This window comes from Electrophorus electricus, chromosome 20 (genome assembly GCF_013358815.1).
Source record: "Electrophorus electricus isolate fEleEle1 chromosome 20, fEleEle1.pri, whole genome shotgun sequence".
Lineage (NCBI taxonomy): Eukaryota > Metazoa > Chordata > Actinopteri > Gymnotiformes > Gymnotidae > Electrophorus > Electrophorus electricus.
Window position 1 is genome coordinate 172,792 of NC_049554.1, and position 24,562 is coordinate 197,353.

The window sequence follows — 24,562 nt, forward strand, 5'->3', positions numbered from 1 at the left end:
CCTGGATGGAGAGCCCCTCAAATGGCCTCAGAACTAAACTGATTTTGGCTTATCGTTTTTATTCTTGTTATTACAAGATAAGTAGTACCAGACTGTGTAATTCATAATAAAATGTGTATCTACATGTTGGTATCCTTTTATCCACCCACCCTCACCTCCAATGCAAAAGTGGTTAGATCCTCATACATGCAGACCTACTGTGTAATTTGTTTTGACTTGAGAGTAGTTAGCTATTCAGATCTCATTAAAATGAAAGGAGGAGGGAGAGAGATAGAGGGCAGGCAAAAAAGGCAACTTCTAATCCATTTCATTTCAGAAAACAGGTTAGCCTGAACTGTTCCAGAGTCACCCTGGATGGAATGATCTGGGTTGGAGTATAACATAAATCCTGTAAGTATATAATGACATGATGGCCAACATTTTAGACTAAAAGCCATTAACTAGAAGTGATTAATTGCTTCACATATGTGGCTGGAATGTGAAGAAATTAAAGTACAGCCCTAGACCCTCAAACCTCAGGCATTATAAATCAGTTCCCATAGTTTGTCCAGTGGTTTTGTTTGATGCAACTAATAAAGCAGTTTGTGGTCTGCTGAAAAAAGACATGTAACCAGGCCATGTTAACAAAAGGTTGTGACTCATTAATTTTTTTTCTGTTGCACTTTAGACAAGCCCTTAATAAAAAAAAATTTGTGTTATTACTAGTTAAAGCATTACTAGTTAAAGCATTTTTATATAGCATACTTCATACATAAGGTAATTCAAGGTGCTAAAATAGTAAAGCAAAACTTATTAAACTAATCTAATGACTCATCTACTTCTAGCTTTTGAGGAGTAACTTTTACTAAAATGTTTGAAATTAAAGTAATTCCCCACCCAATAACCAGAGTATTATTTTTATTATTTTTCACTCTCTCTCTCACACGTGTGTTTTCTCAACAGTTGTGTTGTCTCAGACTGACTCGTCCACTCTCCCAATAAGCACACGTACACACAGAGGGAGAGAGAGAGAGAGAGCGAGAGAGAGAGCGAGCAAGAGAAAGAGAGAGAGAGAGAGAGAGAGAGAGAGAGAGAGAGAGAGAGCAAGAGCTACAGCTCATACCAGTAAGTGCAGCCAGCAGCATGTAAGCCATACTAGAGTCTCCAAATTTAGAGCAGACAAAGTTAGATTCTAAATTTCTACACATAATTAGGAAAGAGTCTTCCTAAGATGAACAGATACACCTTTACAAGGAGACATTACAAGATCACAGACTCACAGGAATATGGACCAGTCTGTCAGAATCATTAGGCCATATTATTTAACAAAAATGTTTGAAGAGTTAAGAGCTGTAAGTAAGTGCACAGTACACACCTGTACAAACATGTACAGACCAATCAGATTCATGGACGTCTGGCTTACTCTAGTGTGTTTGAGGTTTGCCATGTGCAGTTGCCACTTTGGGAGGGAAAGCACTAATCCCATTATGCCAAATCCTAAACTCCATCAACCCAACCACAGAGAGCCTGAGAACCTCTCACTGCAGCCCAGGTCTGGATAATGCTGCCCCTCTCTCATACACATACACATACACACCATCAGCAGGAATGTCAATAGGTCAGGAGCTACCATGACATCAGTATTAAACATACGTGTATACACACAGATACACACACACACACCATCATGCCTGAGTTCACCAAATTGATAACGCATTATTATTATGAATTGAACTTCTGGAAACAGCAGACCAGGCATAATAATCCAACCATAAGGCAAACTTTGATCAACTGTTTTGTGGAACATCTCTATGATTTAAATGGAACTTACCTAAGAGCCTATTTAAGTGCATGTCTTTTCAACCTTTAACACTAGGGGGTGTTAGCTCATCATAAATTCTGAATAATACACAGTGTGTTTGGAGTGGTAAGTCTTTTAGGATAATTTATGATAAAATAAGTTGTCAGGACTAAAGTTGTAGAAAGATGTTTAATATCTTAAATGTCAGCATGAGACGCCTCCAAGGTTTCTCTGCTCTCCCTCACACATAACCTGAGACTGCTGATTTCATTCTGTCTTTCCTTCCTATCCAAAGGAATCTACCTTTGAGCTGCGTAGGTGTCAATGACCTAATCCCATGGGTTTGGCAATGTCTCACACATGCACAGAAATACACACACACACACACACACTCACACATGCACGCACGCACGCACACACACACACACACACACACACACACACACACACACACACACACACTTCATTCTGATTGTTGCATGTTAATGGTCTGAGGACTAGCTGCTCATTTCTGAATGTTCCTTCAAGCCTTTTGCACTGGGTTTGATGTTTCAGAGTCTGTTCTGTTGGTTGAGTGAGATACATTAGTACTGTCACCATTGTCACTAATCAGTTTTAGCAAAATATTCACAATCTCCCTTCCACACATACAGAGTGAATATGCTCTGCCTGTGACAAGCTAAGTTAGATGTTGATTATTTTGAAACTCCTCTGTGTTATGATTTATACACCTTTCACAAACATTCCGAAGTCAGCAGTGCATATTTTCTGTGTGAGGGCATTCAGAGCTTGTTCATGTGTATTTTGATGAGACTGTTCAGCACTCTGTGGGTTGTATGTGACTGATTTCGGAGCTCACTGGTGTGTGTTAATTTAGACCTTGACAGGGAGCAAGGAAATAATCTGGACTGGATTTCAATAATAAGGAACTTATTGTTGTTGCAGTCCAGGTCAAAGCGTAGCCCTAGGGTACACACTGTTCGTATGCATCTGCATATTCAACACACACACAGTTCACTGTGTTAAAGGAAACACTAGGAATGGTCCTCAATCTCTAAGATCTGTACATAATATACAATTCAACCCCAGCTCAAAATGATGCATAAACACCATATAACCCAACACACATTCTTAACATATCGACTCTCTCACAAACACACATACACACAACAAAGCTGGAGATACAGGGCGTTGTGTGTTTGTAAGAGACCATTAATCAGACTCTTTGTCCTGGCGTCATTAACTTAGGAAGGATGTGCACAGCATAGTAGCATAGATGTTGACCTTCACCCCCAGGAAACAGTTTTATCAAAAGCATAAAAACTTGTTTCACAAGTTCCCTGCTCATGAACGTTGGTAAATGGAGATCATACGTGGCAGAGTATCTTAATGGTAAGATGATAGTGTTGTGCTGACCTCTGCTGGAGGAAATACCACATTGTCACCTCAGTGGCCTTAAAATTCTGCATCTCTTTATAGTAAAAATAACAATATAAAATTCTTGACTACTGTCAGTAATTAAAACAATTAGGGACTACTTGCCAGTCATTCAATTGCTTTCAAAGTGTGGTACACAACCGTGTCTCCTACGAGTAAATTTACTTTGCTTAATGTAAAAAGTGTATTGAAAAGTATATTTAAAATATGCTGACTTGCTGAGTCATCACCATCGTTCTGAATGTGTTACATAAAATATAGTGCGAACTTTGAAATTACATTATTAATTATTACATTATTAATTGTTTTTACATTGCCATATCTGCAAATCCTTCCGATTTTCGCAGGAGTATACCTATTTTAACCTTTTTTCTCCCGCTGTGTACTCGATTGTTAATTTCTCCCGTTAATCTCCGATTTGCAGAAAACAAATGCGTGTTTCTTAGCTGTGTACAGGTATGTGTTGTGGTAACCGAACACAGAGGAAAAGTCTTCCCGTCTGCCATGTATATGTGGTTTGCCGCTAAAAATGGATGAAACAGTAACCAAGAAATAATACACTTCCAAATTTCAGTCCACTGGACTGCGAGACCTTCCCCTTTTTAACTGTTCCCACTTCAGCAAACACTATGCGTTTCATAAGATATGTCTGGCTGACTTTATAATGGAGCACGGTTAAAAAGGTTAAAAAATTATAGCATGGCTATCTGCATGTCCACACAAACAACATGGGGTTCATAGATAACTGGACCACATTCGAGGGCAAGCCTGGCCTTTTAGAGAGGCATGGCATCCATACCAGGAAGGGCGCTGCTCTCCTTTCTTGTAACATAAGCCATAGTCTTATGACATATCTAGTTCATCTTTGCTGCCTGGTCTCTATTCTGTATTGTCAAAGAGGTTAAACCAACCGTCTGCTGATCGCTACGATTCGTCACCCAAGGTTCATCATATTGACACGGTGTGTTCCCCGAGATAAGCAGAAATACAGAAAACAAGGAAAAACACCTAATAACCTAATTCATACTAAACTAACTCATTCACAGAACACTGCCTACACCTTTCATCTAAAGCTGGGTTTACTAAATGTTAGGTCCCTAACATCTAAAGTGCTCATGATATATGAAAGGTGTCATAGATATAATGTACTTTGTCTAACAGAAACCTGGATCAAACCAAATGAGTACATAGCTTTAAACAGCATGTCCTTCTGGCTACAGCTATGTACACCGCCCTCATCTACTTGGCTGTGTTGGCGGCATTGCAGTTATTTATACTGACATAGAGGCATAAACCAGAACGCTGGTTATGATTTCGAGTCCTTTTAAATTGTTTTTCTAGCATAAACGATGCAGCCAGCGATACAAAGTCCACATAGCCTCTTCCACTAATTGGCATGTACAGGCCACCCGGACCCTATTCAGAATTTATTAGTGAGAATGCAGATTTCCACTGTATTCACTCTAGAAGAAAGATCCATTATTGTTGATGATTTCAATATTCACTTAGATTGTGCCTATGACCCTCTGAGATCGGCCTTTAGTTCTATTTTAGAATCAGTTTGTTTCACCCAATGTAATGTGGGTTCTCTTAACCCACACGCTCTGGTGGACATACGCTTCATTTAGCACAGTTCCCTCATTAGTACAGTTCCCTCGAACTACATATGAACCACAATATAGTTACCCTGCTTCCCTACCACACCAGATGCATGATCACGCCAGCCACTGCATCTAGATTTATTGCCAATCTACCAGATTTATCATTTGGGACTGGGATACCCTCAAACCCCACGGAAGTTGAACAAATGACTGAATGCTTAGAATCAGTATTTCACTGCACACTGAATGATGTTGCTCCACTTAAGAAAAAAAAAGAGGGCCAAATAAGCAGTACCTTGGTATAATGACCACATTTGTAATTTAAAACAGAACACCCGAAAAATAGAACGTATAAGGTGCCACACTAAACTAGTTTTCCATCTTGCATGGAAGGAGAGCCTTCTCAAGTATAGAAAGGCACTTATTACCGCTCCAACATCTTATCTCTCGACCCCTACAGAAAATAAAGACAATAATCCTAGATTTCTATTTAGTACAATTGCACATATAACTAGGAATATTGACGCCACTACACTCTAGAGCAGCGGAGACGTGTTCTCTGGAGTGACGAATCACACTTCTCTGTCTGGCAATCCGATGAACGAGCCTAGGTTTGACGGTTGCCAGGAGTACTTGTCTGACTGCAATGTGCCAAGTGTAAAGTTTGGTGGAGGGGGCGGGGTTATAGTGTGGGGTTGTTTTTCAGGAGTTGAGCTTGGCCCCATATTTCCAGTGAAGAGATTTTGGACTATTTCATACAGCCAACTTTGTGGGAACATTTTGGGAATGGCCCCTTCATGTGCACAAAGCAAGGTCCATAAAGACATGGATGAGCAAGTTTGGTGTGGAAGAACTTGACTGGCTTGCACAGAGTCCTGACCTCAACCCAATAAAACACCTTTGGAATGAATTAGAGCGGAGATTGCGAGACAGGCCTTCTCGTCCAACATCAGTGTCTGACCTCACAAATGCGCTTCTAGAAGAATTGTCAAAAATTCCTATAAACACAACCCTAAACCTTGTGGAAATCCTTCCCAGAAGAGTTGAAGAGTTGCTACCAGTTTGTTAACATAAATTTCTGCATACAACAAGGCTAGCAATGGTGTCCCACAAGGATTTGTTCTGGGGCTTCTGCTTTTTTCTTTATATATGCTGCCTCTAAATGACATTATACATAAACACTTTGCTAGTTTCCACTGCTATATTGATGATAATCAGTTATATGTGTCTGCCAAACCAGAGGACATATATCATCTTATTGAGCAATGCATAAAGGATGTCAGACACTGGATGTTGAGAAACTTTCTCTCACTTAATCCTGACAAAAGAGAGGTGCTTCTATTGGGCCCAGAGACAGCTAAGCCCTTGCTGTCTAGTTACTCAGTGAACCTCATTGGTCTCCCAATCACATCTTCTCTAACAGTTATTGGAGTTATTATGCATCCCATTTTCTCTTTCAAAGCTCATGTAAACAATATTTCTAGGACCGCCTTAGGAACATTTCAAAGATTAGGAACATGCTCTCCTCACATGATGCAGAAAAGCTAGTCCATGCATTCAAGTTTGGACTACTGTAATGGCTTACTATCTGGCTTAAACAAGCTCTAGCTAGTTCAAAATGCAGCAGCCAGAGTTCTTACTAGAACTAGAAAATTTTATCACATCACTCCTATCCTAGCTACTGTACATTGCTTCCAAATAAACTTAAAATATTGATTATAAAATACTTCTAATGACCTACAAAGCACTGAATGGTCTTGGCCCACAGTACCTTAGAGAACTCTTAGTGCATTACAACCCAACCCCGTAATGCACCAGGATCAAAAGGCTCTTTACGAGTACTGAGAATAAGAAAATCTACCATAGGCGGCAGAGCCTTTTCCTGTAAAGCTCCCACACTATGGAATAACCTTCCTGTAAATGTTTGAGACTCAGACACAATCTCAATATTTAAGGCTAGGCTGAAAACTTATCTGTAGTCAGGCATTTTATTAACTACTTCCCATCTTAGGTAAAGGTGTAGATCTGGGGGTCCACCGGCATTGAGAGTTATGGTAAACTGGGGTGTTATAATGCTGTCACTTCACTTCTCTTTAGTTACCCAAGTTTGTTGACTGAGAGGTGGAGTGCTGATGTTCCAGGGTGCCCTCATGCCTGTGGTTCCTTCTGGCTCTTTCCTTTTAGCTGTGCTGCCATAGCTAGATCTGCCAGTCCATCTTTGCACATTATAGTTACCCAATTTACACATCCTCATAACTGGACCTGCCCTGATGTCATGATGTTACTAAGGCTCAACCGATCTCAGCTGCATTTTGTGACAGTTGTAAAAAGTGCTATATAAATAAATTTGACTTTGACTTAATAAAACACAAGCAAGCCATGGAGACATTTTACTGTGAGCTATGAATTTAAGATAAATGAAAAGCATTTTACTAGGAAAATCTCCCCCTTTTTCATAGCCTAATATTGGCAGGTAGCCTATTCACTTCATGGATACACAGAATATTTTACTGTACTACAACCATACTGTAGTCATCCAGCTTCTGTTCCACCCAGTTGTGTGAGCATGCATAGTCTGCCATCAGTTTGAAACATATCACCTTATCTCCAGCTGCAGGAGTCAGTCTCACAATATCAACATTATCCCTTTAGCATCTGTCAAACATAAGATTTAAATATGAGAACATTGATCTAGCAGAAATAATTGGAGGTTTAGATTTCTATTTAGTACAATTGCACATATAACTAGGAATAAAACTGACACCAATTCTCTCCCACAACATTTCTTAAGGAAATCTTAACTTAAGTAATTGAACTTTTACTAAATTTAATAAACTCCTCCTTGAACATTGATTTGAATCATGGTGACCATGATGTGCACAGTACCAAGAAAAAAACCCCCAAAAAGACAAAATCTTAACTTCAGTAGAAACAAAAACACAGAAATGATGTGGTGTTCTCTGTGTGGTGTAGAGGCTGGGCTTGGTTTGACATGGATGGGCCACCATAAGTTTGAAATACAGCAAGATTTGAAATGGCTTGCCAATCTATATGTTAATCATTGTCACAATAAGCATCTGTAATAAATAATACTGTGAAAGCTCTATTTATTGCAAAATATTGTGTATTTTATTCAGCAAATAGACTTTGGTACATCAGAAACAGTCAGCAGTAAGTATTCCAATCACGGTATCTGACCGACATATGACCAACCTCAGACCCTCCGTGATAAGTGATCTGACCAGAGGTATTTAAAGCAACTTGAAAAACATAAAAGCCCTCACACTTCTGTCACGGCACAGAAATATGAAGCTGGGCAAAAAGAATCACTGTCCATCATGCAGCCAGAAATCAGATGATCTATGGCCCTCTTACAATGCCGCTAGAAAGTTTGTGAACTTTCTTCAGAATTTCAGAATTCACTTAAGAATTTATTTCTGCATAAATTTGACAAGTAATGTGATCAGTCCTAAACCTAGACAAAGACAACCCAAGCAACAAAAAACCCAAAACTTTAAATTTGACTGACACCGACTGAAATGCTTATTTCAATGACCTCTAGGTATGGGGTTAAGTCAAACTGATACTCCTAGAGGTCCACATATTTCAACTTAGGCATTTAATGTTGGTTCTTTGTGCTCAATAAATAAATGAGGAAAGAACTGTTTTATTTGTACACCTGGGTTTTTACTGTCTAATTTTCAGACACATTTCATATCAAAGTTATGTAGAAATCAGGAAAAGTATAGAGGGTTCATAAACTTTCTAACAACACTATATAGTTGCCCAGTCAAACATGGGCACTGTTAAAATCTGTTAGGATACATGAATGAGGCTGAGTCTGTAGCTTGGGGTAAGATGACTAATGGAGGGTAGTAAAGAAACACTAGTCACACATATAAACAGTAATACAGTGGGAAAAGTAATCAAAATAACCTTCCTAAATTGGTTAGTAATTAAAGGAGCAGCCTGACTCGGACCCTGTGATCATATTCTCTTCACATTTTTATTATCCACTATTTCACATACGTTCCTCACACTAACAAAATCACAAAAAGACAGCAAAATAAAGATATGAGGTTTTTTCGTTGTAACAATGTGTCCACTAAGCTGCTGTACTGCGGCAATGAAGCATTTGTTGCAATACAGACTCAGCTGGACGTGGTTTGGTCTTCAGTCCTACAGACTTGGTTAGACCTGGTCTGACTGAAGCACTGCAGCACACAGCCCAGGTGAGGGGGACTTAGGGAATTATTATCAGTTTTTCATTACTGAGGTGGGCCATACACAGCCTCATACAGCCCCATAGGTTTTCATCTTCACTCAGTTACTGCCACACTTCTTTGAGAATTATGGGCAATTAAGCAAAATTCTGACTGCACAGGCCATTTGTTGCAGCCTTATGTTTTCGCAGCCTCCATGTTCGGCAGAGGGCAGTGACTGGTAAAGGCAAAGGCACAAAGAGAAAACAGCCCTCTGTGCTGGAGATGACATACTGAAACAGTGAAAGGTCATGAGCTTCAGCACATTAGTCCGCTACCAGCAGCCCATGTGGGGCAAGATGTCTAAGCTCCAGTACACTACACTAAGCTAAATATAAACTATAATAAACTAAAGGTAAAATAAGATAAGCTAGGCTAAACTATGCTAAGAACTCTGCTTGCACAGTATAAATGCTCTCTCTATAGATGCATAGTTCCATGAAGACTATTGAGAAAATGGATTGACCAACACAAACCCAGACTGAAAATATCTGACATACAAAAACAGTAACATATATTCAAATATGACAGAAAATAGTCTTGCTCTGGGATTTAAACAACTGTCCAGTGTCCATCTGTGAGGCGAAGCAGCACCAACACAAACAGAAACAAACACACAGTGACATACCTACACTAACTGGACATGCCAGATGTGTGGGAAAGATCAGTCTCAATAGTGTGTGTGTGTGTGTGTGAGTGTGTGAGTGTGTGTGTGTGTGAGAGAGAGAGAGAGAGAGAGAGAGAGAGAGAGAGAGAGAGAGAGAGAGAGAGAGAGAGAGAGAGAGAGAGAGAGAGAGAGAGAGAAATGCATGTTTAGTACATGTCTCTGTAAATTTCCTGTAGCAGGGGGTGAAGGGAGGTTTCTGATTCTGTCTTCTTGATCTTCTGCACGAGCTGAACATTCTCCGTGACCAGCTGCCGCAGGTCAGCCATCTTCTGCAGCAGCTTGGGGAAGATGTAGGTAGCATCGGGGTGGGTGGCCTGTAGGTGCTCTTTTAGTGCCTGTAGGATGCTGTCTTGAATGTCCTCCACTTGCTTCATATTCATCAAGCCAGGCCGGTCTACACACATGCACGCAGGCACGCACGAAGACACATACGCAGACACACGGTGATAAAGGTTGGTTATTATGAGGTCAGAATCTGTATGCATGTTGTATTATTGTAACCATCTTTTTTGGTAGCTGGGCAAAGAGAAGTCTTAGCATGTGTGTGTGATGCTTGTGCTCTTTATGTGTGTATTTTTGTGCACATACGAATATGTTTACAATGCTTGTGTTCTGTGTGTGTAATGCTTTTGGTCTGTGTGTGTGGTTCTGTGCATGTTGTTTGTCCTTTGCGTGTGCAATACTTATGCTGACTGCATACCCCCACACAAGATCACTGCAGCCACAAAAAGTGCAAGGTCGCTGTCATCAAGCTCCAGGGCATTGAACTTCACAGCGAACTCAAACTTGGGCTCCATGATCTCACTAAAGGGCTTTCGCAGACTTCGCAGGAACTCCCGCGTCACAAAGCCCTGCCCATTCGCTACCAGCAGGCCGTCCTTGTTCATCAGAGATGGCAGCATGGCAAAGATTGCCTCATGCACCCCATATTTTAACAGAGTCACCTAGAGGAGTGGAGGAGAAGTGCACCCTCAGTAATCTACCAACATATTGCAGCCTCTGATCGTTTCTATAACTTAGGCCTAAGTGGTAGTCATGAAACTTGACTAGACATTTCTTGAAAAGGCCTGAAAGACTCTAGATAAAAAAACATAATTTAATTCTGCAGCATTTATTAGAAATTATCCACATAGCAAAAAAATCTACACAGATTAATCACAAATTTATAGTAAAATCTTTGATAAATCCTAATCTTCTACCTTTAATACCTCTCCTCCTCTGTAGGTGTATAAGGGTTTTATACCTGATCATTTAGGTAAAGGTCTACAAATCCCGGGATGCATTTGGAGAATTCAGTGAGCTCCCGAACAGTCTCTACTGTAGTGCACTGACATCGATAAAACACATGTACACCAATCTCCTTATGGGGTGGAGTTCCATTCACTAGCTGGTTCCACACCAGGCCATTCTCTGCCTGCCACAGTGAATCCATGTCATGGATCACAAACGGCTAAGATGGAGAGAGACAGACACAAAGAGAACAAGAAAAAGAGAGAGACACAGTCAGAGATCAGCATTACTATATGAATAGTGTTCAACATGTACAGTTACAGCATCCACCACATGGTCAAAGTTCTACAATCTTTAACTTGCCACTGCATGTCTAATTCAATATAATTGATGTCCAGTGCTCCTGTATAAGCCATATTCTCCTGCAAATACCCCATAAATAGTCCCCCATGCTGAACACAGTGCATGTTACATCACTGTAGTGTTTGATTAGGCTATCTGGGTTCTCTCAAGATGGAGTGTTGTTGTTTGTATTATACAGTTTTTTCTACTATACTGTAGTGTGTTATTTGATTAGACTGTGTTTGATATACTGGATTGCTTGTTATACCTGGCTGGAGTGTTGTATTTGATTAAACTATTTGCTATACTGGACTGGAGAGTGGTATTTGATTAGGCTATTATGCTGGGTTGGAGTGTGGTATTTGATTAAGCTGTTATACCAGGATGGAGTGTCATATTTGACTAGGCTGTCTGCAGTGCCGAATTAAACCCTGTGGAGACCCCTAAGAAGTTTAAATTTTTGGGCCACCCTTGGAAATAATCTCCTAATATGTTTTTTTTTTTTTTAATCTGTTGTCGTGGGGACCCTAAATGGTGCGGGGCCTGTAGGCCAATGGCTACTCTGCCTTTTTGGAAATCCAGCATTGGCTATCTATTATACTAGCCTGTAGTGTAGTATTTGATTAGGCTGTAATACCGGGCTAGAGCTAGTCCTTCCAGTTAAGATACTTCGGGCTTTTTTCTTGGTCATGTTGATGTTCTTTAAGTAGGCATTATTAACACGCTTTGCAAGCGATTTGAGGTTGGAGCCATCTGGATTCTGGGAGCCCGTCTCATCCACCAACAGCCCGGCTACCAGCTTCCGTTTTTCTGCTTCTGGCATACGCCCATAACGGATTGCTAAGAGAGAGAGACACACACACACACACACAGACACACACACACACACAGGCCCTGTGCATAAACATCCATCCATCTAGTAAATGCTTAAAACTCTCTGTTCACTACAAAAGATGTTAAAATAGATACAGTGAGTGTGAGTCACTAAACTACTAAATGACCTGCACACACAAGTAAAGAACTGCAGAGTGAAACAGCAACCTCATGGTGTAGTGCACTTTAAATGGTGAGGTGTTACACTGGTCTGTGTGAGATATGAAGGTCTGTAAAGGCTCAGGTACTAACCGTCATGAGACATTCCCAGTATCAAACACTTCTGGAAGCGGCAGTACTGACACTTATTGCGGCTCTTCTTCTGGATCTTGCAGCTGCGCTCACATTTCTCATATTCCAGTTTCATACGCACTGTCCGCCGGAAAAAGCCCTGCAGCAGCGCAAGACACGAGAGCTCACTCATATACTCAAATACTGCTCACACTGTGTATGCCTAGCATGTACTGTTCTGTCTCAGCATACTGTATACACATGCTGTTTACTGCCGTATCAAAGCAGACAACACCCACTATCTCAGTACTATTCATCAGAACACACTATACACTCCAACTGCTTTCCTATGTACTATACAGTACTTTCACATGCTGCTCATCTAATTAATAACCACTACATGCTCAAATTAAGATATTTCAGACTATTGTAAGTTAAATAAAGCACATCCCTGGACTAGCACAGGAAACCATGTGGAGCCCTGCAGTAACGATAGTGGCGATGTCACCCACACCTTGCAGCCCTCACATGCATGTACTCCATAGTGGAAGCCAGACGCTCGGTCACCGCAAATCCGACACTCCACATTCAGCCCTGACGTCTCATCCCGGCCCAACAAGAGCTGCTCTGACAGCAACTGGGTAGGTGTCTGAGAGACATCTGAACACACACACACACACACACACACACACACACACACACACACACACACACACACACACACACACACACACACACACACACACACACACATAGAGGATATTATTTTTGAACATCAAACCAGCAGGTATATTTGTCAGGCAAAGAAATTGTCTTTTAGGATGAGCAGATAAGCAGATGTACCTCCTTTTTCAGGTACATAGGCACACACCTGTGTTGTCTACTTTAGTAATAGATGCATAGAAATTATATAGAAAAGGCCATTCCTCTTAAGGACAATTAGTTTGGAAAGAAAACAACAATTTCTATCCAACATTAATTCCACTGTGTTTCTCAATGTGAATTTGATTATGGAGGAATGTCAATTCTGATTTGACGTTCACCAGACTTGCTACACTTCATTATGCCTGGACCCAGCTTTGTATCTAAACAGTGAATCTAGCACTGATATGCTAAGTGAAACCTTTCTGTCACTCTTTAATAGTCAGAGGATGCTTTTTAGCTGCAAATTTAATAGTTGGTTTGGTCCACGTCATTGTTTACTAATTGGTTAGCAGACAGGCTAAATTCTCATTATTTTGGAATATTTTAATAATTCAGTGGGGGAAAAAAAAAACTAAGAAACACAGGACTTGCATGACACACACAATTTATGGCATTTAGCAGACACACCTTTTTCCAAAGCGACTTACAATTATGACCGAGTAGAACTTGAACAATTGAGGGTCAAGGTTCTTGCTCAGGGGCCCAACAGTGGCAACTTAGTAGTGGTGGGGCTTGAACTGGGACCTTCTGATTACAAGTCAAGTACATTAACCACTGAGATACCACTGCCCATTTAACACAGTTCTGTCCATCTCTGACATCCTCCACAGTGTACAACTTTATATAGACTGACCCTTTGTGTGAACTTCATTTTGATCCCACAGCCAGACATTCATGTCATAGTAAACCACAAACAAAAGAGCTGTGGATGCTGAGGACTCATTGTGACCTATTCAGGAAACCGCACCATGCAGAAGAAAATTCATGCATGAGAGATCATCAAGTGTGTGATTGTTTGTGATGTGATTACAGCCTCAGATGCTTCCTGTGCACTACTCCACAGTTTCTGCCTGCGATTACATGAGTGCTGAGAAAATTCTAACACAAGGTCAGTTATGTACATGGATAACATTCTAGAACATCAGAAGAGTTGCCTTATAGTAAATAGTTTAGCTGACCACGCCAATAGTGAACAATCTAGAACATGTGGTGAGCTGACTATAGAAAATTACAAGGGAGTGTGTTCAAGCAGTGAGTCAAGAAACAGAAACCATATCAAAGCTACCACATGCTGCTTAAAAATACTTTCTTAGCATTTCTACAAGTAGAAAGTGATGTGCCTCAGCTGGCATTCTCTGTATTCTGTGTTACAGCAGGGAAAACACAAGGCCTGTTTGAATTGAGTGGATGTTAGAGTAGCGAAAATAAACAGTGCAGGTATGGAACAGAGGGCCAGCTGAGTCCAACCTACCCAGATGAGTACCGTTTCCATGTATATTCCAAAAGCCATGCATTCTGTGTGTGTGTGTGTGTGTGTGTGTGTGTGTGTGTGTGTGTGTGTGAGAGAGAGAGAGAGAGAGAGAGAGAGAGAGAGAGAGAAAAAGAGAGAGAGAGAGAGAAAGTGAGCGAGCGAGTGCGCAAGACAGCATGGCACACAAGAAACCATGCTCACAACACACAAAGCAGAGTGATGTCCAGCTAAAAAGCTGGCAGTGACGTGAAGGGAATCACAGCAGGAGTCGGTGTGTATGAAGGTCAACATGGGCTTGCACTAGACTCAGATTCCATCAAAACAACAAACACCATTTGCCTGTAGTGGTCACGCTGCTCAAAAAACACCATCACACACATGCATACATGTAAGCACGCACGCACGCACACACACACACACACACACACACACACACACACACACACACACACACACACACACACACACACACACACACACACTCTCTCTCTCTCTCTCTCTCTCTCTCTCTCCTCTCAGAGTTTGTTTTATCAAAGAAAAAGGTGATCTCAATATAACTATATGAGTGAGAAAAATTAGGCTAAAACTGGAGTGTTCATTGAACAACAAATGTGAAATGATCCCATTATGGCAGGTCTGATATATTCGCTAATGTCTAAGCTGTTGTGAGTAATTAGGAGCTGCATGTGGTTCTTTTCTTTGTGCTGTGTAGAGGCAGCTAAGCATGAAGGCTTCTGTGTGTGGATCAAAGGGCAGCACACCCAGAGGACATTCTGGGTTTGTGTAAACTACCACCTACTGACAGTTAGATGTACCACTGCAAAACAACAGTGCAGTTTAGAAGGACAAACTGAAAATCTTCATAGGCAAGCAGATCTGAAATAGGTCTTCAATGCAGAGCACCCCATTGGAAGAGAGGAGTTAGAGCAGAAAAATAGAGCAGAAAAAATTAGACTCTTTTTTCCTTTTCTTTAAAAAAAAAAATTCTATTAATTATTAACTTTTTTATTAACAAATTTTCTTCCTAATACACAAAGACCCACATAATTGTATATGATGAATTAGATGTGTTCCCTTTCAGAAAGCAAGTTAGCCCAGTTATGCTTTTTACCTCTCAGAACCACACCACAGATTTCTCACAATACAAACTTCTACCAAACACTACAAGATAATACACTCAGACTTCTACCACAGCCACAAATGCTACAAGACAATACCAATCTGCAGCCAAATGTAAATAGCAAAATGGCATTGAAACTGTATTTACCTTTACATTTTTCTGAATATACCTTATGAAGAGAACAACTAATTCAGCCATCCAATAACTCGATTATCCCTGCATTATTCAAGTATTATTTCATCTGTTCATCCTTCCAATTATGTGTCTTCTCCTATGCGTCCCGCCCTGACCCACCTGTTGAACAGTTAGTGGGAGCAGGGCCATGGGAGTCACTTGTGCTACTTCTGCTGTTCTCCTGATCATCCTTGTCTGCAGGTTCTTCTTGAGAGCTCCTCCCCAAACTCCTTCTCTCTTCCAGCTCCATCTGTGTGTCCAAGCATGGCGCCACACCCAGTTTCACCTCCGTATTTAAATCAACACCCACCTCCAGTTCAGATCCTGTCCCCAGCTCTGACAGAACTAACTCCAGGCTCTCCTCCTCTAGATCTACCTTTGAGGAGGTGTGGCTACGACAGGGAGATGAATCACCCTTCTGTAGACAGACTCTGTTCACTGCTTCCACTTCCCTGAGAATGGTGTTCTTCATCACTAAAACAGCTGCCTTAGTCCCATCCATGCCAGTGCGTACTGAATGTCAGTGCAGTTGCTGCAGTCATTTCATGGCCAGGGCACACCTACAGGACAGAGAGAAACTCCTGATTACAACATGCAGATGTGTATAAAAAAAAATTTTTTTAAAAAAGGGAAAAAAAAATTAAACTGAACAATTTTACCCAAGAGCACACAAAGTGTGTGAGAGTTCAGCATTGCCTTTTGGAGAAGATGGCTGAAATAACTGTAGGAGGAGATTCAGTAGCAGTGTGTGTATGTGTAAATTCACTAGCAGTAGTGGTCTAAGCTTGTGTACAGTTATTGTAGTTATACAACTGCCTGTAGTCATCAGAAATGCTTCAAGTAACAACAAAACCACATGCTCAGGAACATTCAGCCTCAGGCAAGAAGCACTCAGGAATGACTGGTACGACCAGACTGGAATGGAAACACTGGCTTTGTGGAACATGAATCTTTGGTTGGAGTTGATTTAGCACATGAATTAAAATGCTCCTATGAAATACAATATTATTAAAAAACAGAATCATGTCCAATCATAACTGATGGTAAATTATAGCACCATCAGTTATCTGCTGCAAATGAATTTAGGGTTAAGTTTGCGCTGTTGGTTGAGAGGCGACCTGTTTCGGTGGGGGAGGGCTTCCATCTCTGGGATGTTGGCACCTGCTAAAGTGGCCCTGCAAGGAGTGAAGGCCTTTCTCAATATCAGCTATCATCTGTGACCTCTCCCACACACTGTCGTACTCATATACACAGCACACAATAAGCATGCACAGACATGCATATATGCTCAGAGGGCACAGACACACGCAAGTACAGACACAATCACACACAGATACACTCATGCATACAGACACCAACACACACACACACACACACACAATCACTGCAATCTGGGTGATAAAAGAAGAGCAAGCAATTTCAAAAAGCTCATAAACTATTCACAAAGACATGTGAAGCTTGCAAATCTTTACATTTAACTATTTTCTGTGTAGTTATATTTCTCCTCCTATTTGTCCAGCAGCTGGTGTGATTCATAGCGTGTTAACAGGCGTTGACGCAGCATTGAGGAGGCCTAAATCTTCAGTAACCTGCAAACTTGCTTCAACGAGCATATTCACTTCTAAAGAGCATATTCACTTCTAAGCTAAAGAGCATATTCACTTCTCCCCTAAATACAGCCTGATTAGGCAGCAGGGCTGCCAAGAGTTATCTTAATCTACAGGGAGGAATGCAGACAAACACACACACACACACACACACACACACACACACACGGATATATGGAACATTGTGGGACTTGGTCCCACTTGAACTAATAAACCAGCATTCCAGTCTATTCTATTTTTATGTCTTTCTAAGACAATACTGGTGTTTAGGGGGGGAGCATACAATAACTACAACACAGAGAGGTCACCCCATGGAGACAACCTGTGAACTTTCTCCCCCTGAAAGGGAGGTGGCCTTTCCTCCTGAGAGAGGGCAGCATGAACCACTGTTATGTCCTTGTGACATTACAAGTTTGTTCTTTGTGCTGTGGTGTTTCAAGGTTTTGTTTTACAGGTTACCCACACAAGGGTGCATGATAGGAAACCCAGTCAGATGCAGAGATGTCAAGTTGTTATGGCGTGGAGAACCTGATTGGCCAATGAGACAATCAACTGTATCACTTCTGAGGTGGTGCACTGCTGAAGGGCAGTGGTGTCTCAGTCGTTAAGGTACTTGACTAGTAATCAGAAGGTTGCTGGTTCAAGTCCCACTGCTGCCAAGTTGCTGTCCCTGAGCAAGGCCCTTAACCCTCAAGTTTTCACTCAGTCATAACTATAAGTTGCTTTGTATAAAAGTGTCAGATAAATGTAATGTGCCCTGAGGTGTCTTGGCCAGTAGTCACCACACTGCCATGGCAACACCCTCTTCCTTTGGGATAGGGTGTTGAGCTTGAACGTACCCTTTTTCTCAATCTTTACAGGCTTTATACACAGGGCCTCGAGTGGTTAGTTGTAATGCTTCTTGAATGGGAGCTTCAAGTTGATACAGACTGATTCAAAAGGAGTACTGAGAGTCATATATTTGATTGTCAGAAACATTGCTGTAGAGTCTTCCCTGAAGAAATACTACTGTTTGGGTTTGATGTGGGTTTTTTTTGTTTTTGTTTTTTTTACAGTATACAGTATATTTAAAACACATACACAACAATAAGAATACATCACTGAAAACCCAGTATAGAGTGCGTCTTTGTTTTTGTTTTTGTTTTATGTTGCGTCCTTTTGGTTCTAGACAATTGAGGTGTCAGTAATAGGGCCATAAAACCACCAAGACACACATCCTCTGCTTGAGAGTGTGTGAGGTGTGTGTGAGTAACAGCACACACCCTGTTCCTGCTGATGTGTGTGTGAGGAGTGTAACATCTGCACTTCCTGCTGAAGTGTGTGGGTAACGGCAAACATTGTGGTCCTGCTGGACTGTGTGAGATGAGTGTGTGAGTAACAGCATGTATCCTAGTTCTGCTGTTGCTGGTGTGTGTGACCAGTATGTCAATAATATCTCCTATCACCAAACCCGACACATCAGTGTTTAAGTTAGAAAGTCAGAAATGAAGTTAGAAATTAATTTAGAAATAAAGTTACTTTGAGACATTTTGGGGGGAAAGAGTAGACACTGCCATCTACATCAGTGGAAAAGTTTATTTTACAAGGCAACACCACAAATGGCCACAATGACTAACATACCTCAGCCTCAGATGTGGAAATGCAGCAAGATGGGAAAGGTTTGGTCAGTCGTTTACTGAGAAGTTTTCATCATGACCTCTGCTGCCTGCAGCCTCAGAATGAGTCAGACTGACCTCAGCATTGAGTCACCTGCTTTTATCCTGCTGATATTCTGGTAATACTTTTTGTAAAAAAACATTTTTAATACACATGTAAAATACTGTGTCGAAGGTGGGAAGACATTAAAAATAAATAAATCTTAAAATTAACATCTGTGTAATTCACCAATTTTAGAAAAATTATGATCTGTTAATTTAAAAAGATCTATCCTAACCATGATCCAGCAACTGCAACACTTTGAAACTCCTGTCCACCAGAATCTGCAAACAACAGTACTCCCTAACCATATAGCTCCACATTCCCTTAAAGTGGGCTCTATTTGAGCCAGCTGGATTTTGGTTTAAAGAAGCCTGGATTTGGTATAATTTCAATATGGAACAATGTGAATTGGTGTTGTGGACAATGAACAAATATTTGGTGCCTTAGAAATAAATGACTAACCTGCATTTGAGCAGACTGTTCCACTCTAGTGAGGAAACACATTTAACTAACCCTGGGACCAGCCCCAAAGCTGCCTCAATACCCCTCTCCCCAAAAATCCTTAACTACAATCCTTAAAGTCTTTACTACAAGATTCAAAGACACTCTACAGAAACTTAACTGCAGTCACCTAAACCCTTAACCTTTTAAATTACTATGTTATGTTTGGCAAACATCAGTATTTTTGATGTGATTTCTAAAATGCAGAACCATTGTTTGTTTATTACTTACACAGTCAATATAGGTCACAGAAGAGTCAGAGAAGAATGCCCAGGGTGTGTAGAGTGAGAGATAGAAAGAAAATCTACTCATTCTCCACCTCTATAGAAAGTAAAAACAAACTGGAAAGATTCAGATGTATATATGCAATCAGAATATAATGATTAAGTAAATCGACAACACAAAATAAAAATGCTACAGACTCTTAAATCATTACACCAATCTGCCACACTGTAAACATGAAAGAAAAACTAACAAAATCTAGACTAAGTGACCACAACCTTGAACTGGAGAGAGAAAGACTTCACTAAATCTGGATACCAAGAAAGGAAACTCTGTGTAGGTACTATGACCTAATGAAAAGAGAAGATGAAACAGATTTTCCCTCTATTGCCTAAAGAACTGCATTTTAAAAAATATATGAACAATACTTTCAGTTTACTTTATGAGTCAGATAATCTCCCTGTTCTACTTGGAGAAGAAACTGAGACAATGACCACAGTGTAGTTGGTCACAATACTGCCTATCAGAGGTGGGTAAACTGGAGTTCAATCCCCTGTCTGGACAAGTGTAATATGCTATACCAATAAGAGTTCTTGAACAAGATTATATGACATATTGACTGTGTAATTTTTATATAAATACTACATTAGCCCACATCTGCAACATAATGTAAATTGTAAGTTGCTCTGGAGTGTCTGCCAAATGTAAATTTTAAGAAATTGCCTCCTTTATAAGATACATTTTTCCATACACATATTTTGGTATGGTCTGTCAGATGGTTTATTTGTTTATTTCTGTAAACCTTTGTGTTTTTGTTAAATAATAATAATATGTACGTAATATATATTTTTTGATTTGTATTACTCTGCATTTTGCACCCATTCAGAACAAATGTATAAATCAGTCATACCAATACAGCATTACATAAATGAAAAAAGAAAATGGAAATGAAAGAGAGAATCCACAACCAACTAGTCCTGCCATAACTCATGCAGTGCAGTTGTGATTTTCCCCCATACTATATTTGTATTTTTGCTCACACCTCCAGTGAAGGTGCGTGATTAATGGTGGTAGGCAATCTGTGCATGTTGCCAAACCAGACACACAGATACATGCAGACAGTTAAAAACAAAACACTAGATTAGAGGGAGGGAGGACACCCCCTGCCTCCAATGCTATGGTGTTACCCAATGCTAAGAAAAGCTTTAAGATCTTAAGCCACACAGGCAGACAGATCTGCTTGTCGGAGTGATGGGTTGTCATTGTATAGTTTATAAGATGATGAACTGTAACTTTACTCAAAGGACTGAATCTTTAATCCTTTCATCCAGCTGTGCTTTGGTCAGGAAGCTGAGAGAGAAAGAGAATTGCAAGTACCGTGTTTCACTTTCAGACACCAAATATTTTGTTTTCTTATTTGAGTGACAGTGTTTAATGCAGGAGAATCACAGCCATATTCCTAGTGGGGTTCTGTTTAGTGTGCTCATGGGAGTGGTTTTAAAACAGCTTTTCAGTCTGTTACAGTTCTTTCTATTCTGACAAACTACTGAGTAAACAGACCCTACTTGAAAACAAGGCTCTCCAATTACACTACATTGGGCTACAGCCAGGAACACACACCTTCCAAATTAATAACCTTATCAAATAATATCATAGTTTTTAGTAGTTTTGTAAAAACACTAATAATAATAATAATAATAATAATATACATTTTAAAACCAATTGCCGTGACATACTGTAGCCTAGCATTCATTAAACAGTCAAAGTTGGCATAAAAGGGTTTAAATCAGGACTGATAACAGATCCGTTTGTACACAAAAAGGTGAGTGAACCTTAGCGGGGGAACAGGGATTCAAAGCAGACAGAAAAAGTCAAAAACACTTCAAAGTTCAGACTGTTTTTAATTTGGCAGGAGTGTATAGGGGTTGGCCTAGTCAACATGGTGCTTGTGATTATTTCGCATATGAAGTGGATTCCGAATTATTTTCACGATTTCGTCCTTATCTCTTTGACAACAGCATGAACAGGAACTCTTGAACAAGTCTGAGGACTGGACTGATAAAGATCCCGACCTGTTACAAACACACCAAACCTTCACAAACCAACACCAGCCACAATGGCTGCGTGTCAGGCCACCCAACAACGCCACAAATACCGTAACTGAACTACGCCTAAAATGTCACTTTACTTCAGATCTTTAAGTCGTTCACTACAAGCTCGTTAGGTTAGTTACCTACATTAACTTTCCTATCGAAGTACACGAGGTTTACTTATTTCTCACGTGCTGCAACGATTCGTCAACAACAACAGCGCTCGCCTTCGTCTGCGCGTTGCCGTTACCGACCAGCCAGCAAGTGAGCAAACTACGGGAGTGCAACGGACTTCACGAATGAGCAAACTACGGGAGTGCAACGGACTTCACGAGTGAGCAAACTACGGGAGTGCAACTGACTTCACGAGTGAGCAAACTACGGGAGTCCACCGGACTTCACGTCCCGGCGCCTACGGACCTCCCAACACTCCAGACAGGAGCCGAGCGACCCCAGACCCTGCCGCTGTTGACCACTTTCCTTTAAATTCGGGGAGAACACGTTGACAGCACAGAGGTCTTAGTGAATAATGTGTGTTTTATGGTTTACCTGCTTTAAACAGACGACGGCAATTTGCACGTGTCAGTTTCGCTTGATAACGCCCGTGTTCTTCATTTATAATCCATCTTCATCTGTGTTCTGAGTGGTTTCAGTAGGCGGACTTGGTCTTCGCTGTTCCTCGAGTCTCTTTTACAATAACAGCGTGACTTTTCCTACTCTGTCCGGACGTCCCCTTAAGCGATGAACGTTAAAAGCCGGGAATTCAGCGTCGTGGACGTATCCAAATAGAGTCCTGAGTACAAGGTATTCTTTATTCCGAGCATGTCTACCCGCGGGATTGAGATGACGTGCCCAGTAATCCCGCAGCGTGCCGTCAGAAACCTACCGCTGTGACGTCACCAGAGGGCGCAGCGTCAGACATTTTTTTTCAGTGATGTCATCACGGCGTCTCTTGGAGTTTTTTTCAGGCGCATTCACTAAAGGCCTAATCTATTTATGCATAAAAATGGGCTGTATAGTTTAATAATATAGGTTAATATTATTACTGCTTTATTTCCAAAAGCTACTTCTATCCAGGGCTTTCTTTATGAGTTCTAGTGAAAACAAGTATAAACAAATATTTGGGGGTGTGCATTGGGGGTTGTTAACCTTTTTAGTTTGGAGAGCAATAAATACCAAATATTTGTAGATTTTTTTTCTTTGAGAGCCATATAATAGTTAATACAATTTAATATGTCTTTAAAAAAAATAACAGGCCTACATTTGTACTATTATGCTATATTAGGGTATAACAGGATTATTATTAAGTATTATTATTGTCACATAGGCTAACCAATAAATTGTCTCCAGTGGAGACCCCAGGAAGGTAAGATGCGAAAAGAGCAGTACATTCACAGACTTTTCAAAAACATGATTGAAGGATAACAGGAGATTAAATGTGAAGCCACCTAATTGCTGACAAGAAAAATGTTGAGTGGATTTAATTGCTAAGCATGCATTTCTGAATTCCCCAGTCTTTCTAACTGGATTAGATGCCAAGTGATGTCCACAGGGAGTGAAGCTACAGGTGCAAAAGCAGGCCAAAATCATGGCCTACCATTTAACAGTGCTTTTACTGTTGATCATTTAAAACAATAAAGTTGACAACATGAATGAACAGTGACATTACCTCACTAAGTTATTCTGCAGATGTTTGAGCACAGAGCACCTCCTGATGCAGAATGTAATCATTATAGGTTGGGTCTCTTCTCATGTGCATGTAGAAGTGCCACAATTCCTTTGTTTTTTTCCATCAGTGGAGCCCCATCAGTACACCATTAGCCATTGGTAAATTATATTTTTTGGCAAAATCCATAAAAGACTTGATCAAACCTTCTCATGTTGATTCTTTTATTGACAAAACAGCAAGATGTTCCTCATGCAATATACCAATATCACTTGCAGCATACCTTGCAATTATACTAAGATGAGATAAATGGCTAATGTCAGTAGACTTATATAAAGGAAGAGAAAAGTACCTGTGTTTATGTCCTTTATTAGTGTTTGCATCATGCCATCATGACTATACAGTTGTGAATGGTTCTTGCTGACAGTGGCTTGTTTTTTTTTGTTCTTTTCTTGTCTTTATTTAGGAAGTAATCAAACACTTTGTAGGCATAGGATTTTTTGTCATACTCACAATCTGTGATTGCTTCCTGTATTCCAGTGCTGCTTTATGTTTGATCAATGCAATTCTGACATTGCATATTGAACATACTACAGACTCAGGTCTCCCCACAAAGGCAAACTCCTATTACAAGTCAAGTAGCTAAAGCACTGAGTTATCATTGACAGACCACTCCGGAAGGTTCAAATGTGAACACACCAGGACAGCTGCTGGACAGCAACATGAAAGGTTTGATCCTGCTGCTCCACAAATATGTCCTCTTCGTTCTCACTATCATCTGAGTGATCTACTATCATAACCTTAAAAGGACTTCTCATGTTAGAAGCGTTGTCTGTTATGATAAAAAATCTACCTTCTCACTTATTGTATTCCTCTCATTTTTCC

At 40.5% G+C, this 24,562-nt stretch overlaps 1 protein-coding gene across 4 annotated transcripts; it reads right to left on the bottom strand.

Moving 5' to 3' along the window:
• Positions 1–9,830: 9,830 nt before the first annotated feature.
• On the bottom strand, positions 9,831–23,915 carry pparda (peroxisome proliferator-activated receptor delta a). 4 transcript variants are annotated; one of them, XM_027032364.2, is made up of 9 exons: positions 22,561–23,915; positions 16,270–16,453; positions 16,014–16,143; positions 12,938–13,083; positions 12,445–12,583; positions 11,957–12,159; positions 10,991–11,197; positions 10,448–10,691; positions 9,831–10,141 (listed from the first exon to the last, which is right to left on the bottom strand). In XM_027032364.2, the coding sequence occupies exons 2-9, from the start codon at positions 16,393–16,395 to the stop codon at positions 9,894–9,896; spliced, it is 1,443 nt and encodes a 480-aa protein (XP_026888165.1). In that variant the 5' UTR covers positions 16,396–16,453; positions 22,561–23,915; the 3' UTR covers positions 9,831–9,893. The 4 variants fall into 4 exon arrangements, with proteins under 4 accessions (XP_026888165.1, XP_026888164.1, XP_026888168.1 ...); XM_027032363.2 differs by having other exon boundaries at positions 16,014–16,453; XM_027032367.2 differs by lacking the exons at positions 16,014–16,143; positions 16,270–16,453; positions 22,561–23,915 and adding an exon at positions 15,867–15,908.
• Between the last annotated feature and the right edge of the window lie 647 nt (positions 23,916–24,562).

What these genes read in the sequence shown, in the direction of transcription:
- pparda (XM_027032363.2), bottom strand. Translation starts at nt 16,395, where the DNA reads ATGGATGGGACTAAGGCAGCTGTTTTAGTGATGAAGAACACCATTCTC. An exon ending in ACTGGGAATGTCTCATGACG is followed by an intron (nt 12,160 to 12,444) that starts GTTAGTACCTGA and finishes TCTCTCTCTTAG; the next exon opens with CAATCCGTTATGGGCGTATG. An exon ending in GAAGGACTAGCTCTAGCCCG is followed by an intron (nt 11,198 to 11,956) that starts GTATTACAGCCT and finishes TCTCCATCTTAG; the next exon opens with CCGTTTGTGATCCATGACAT.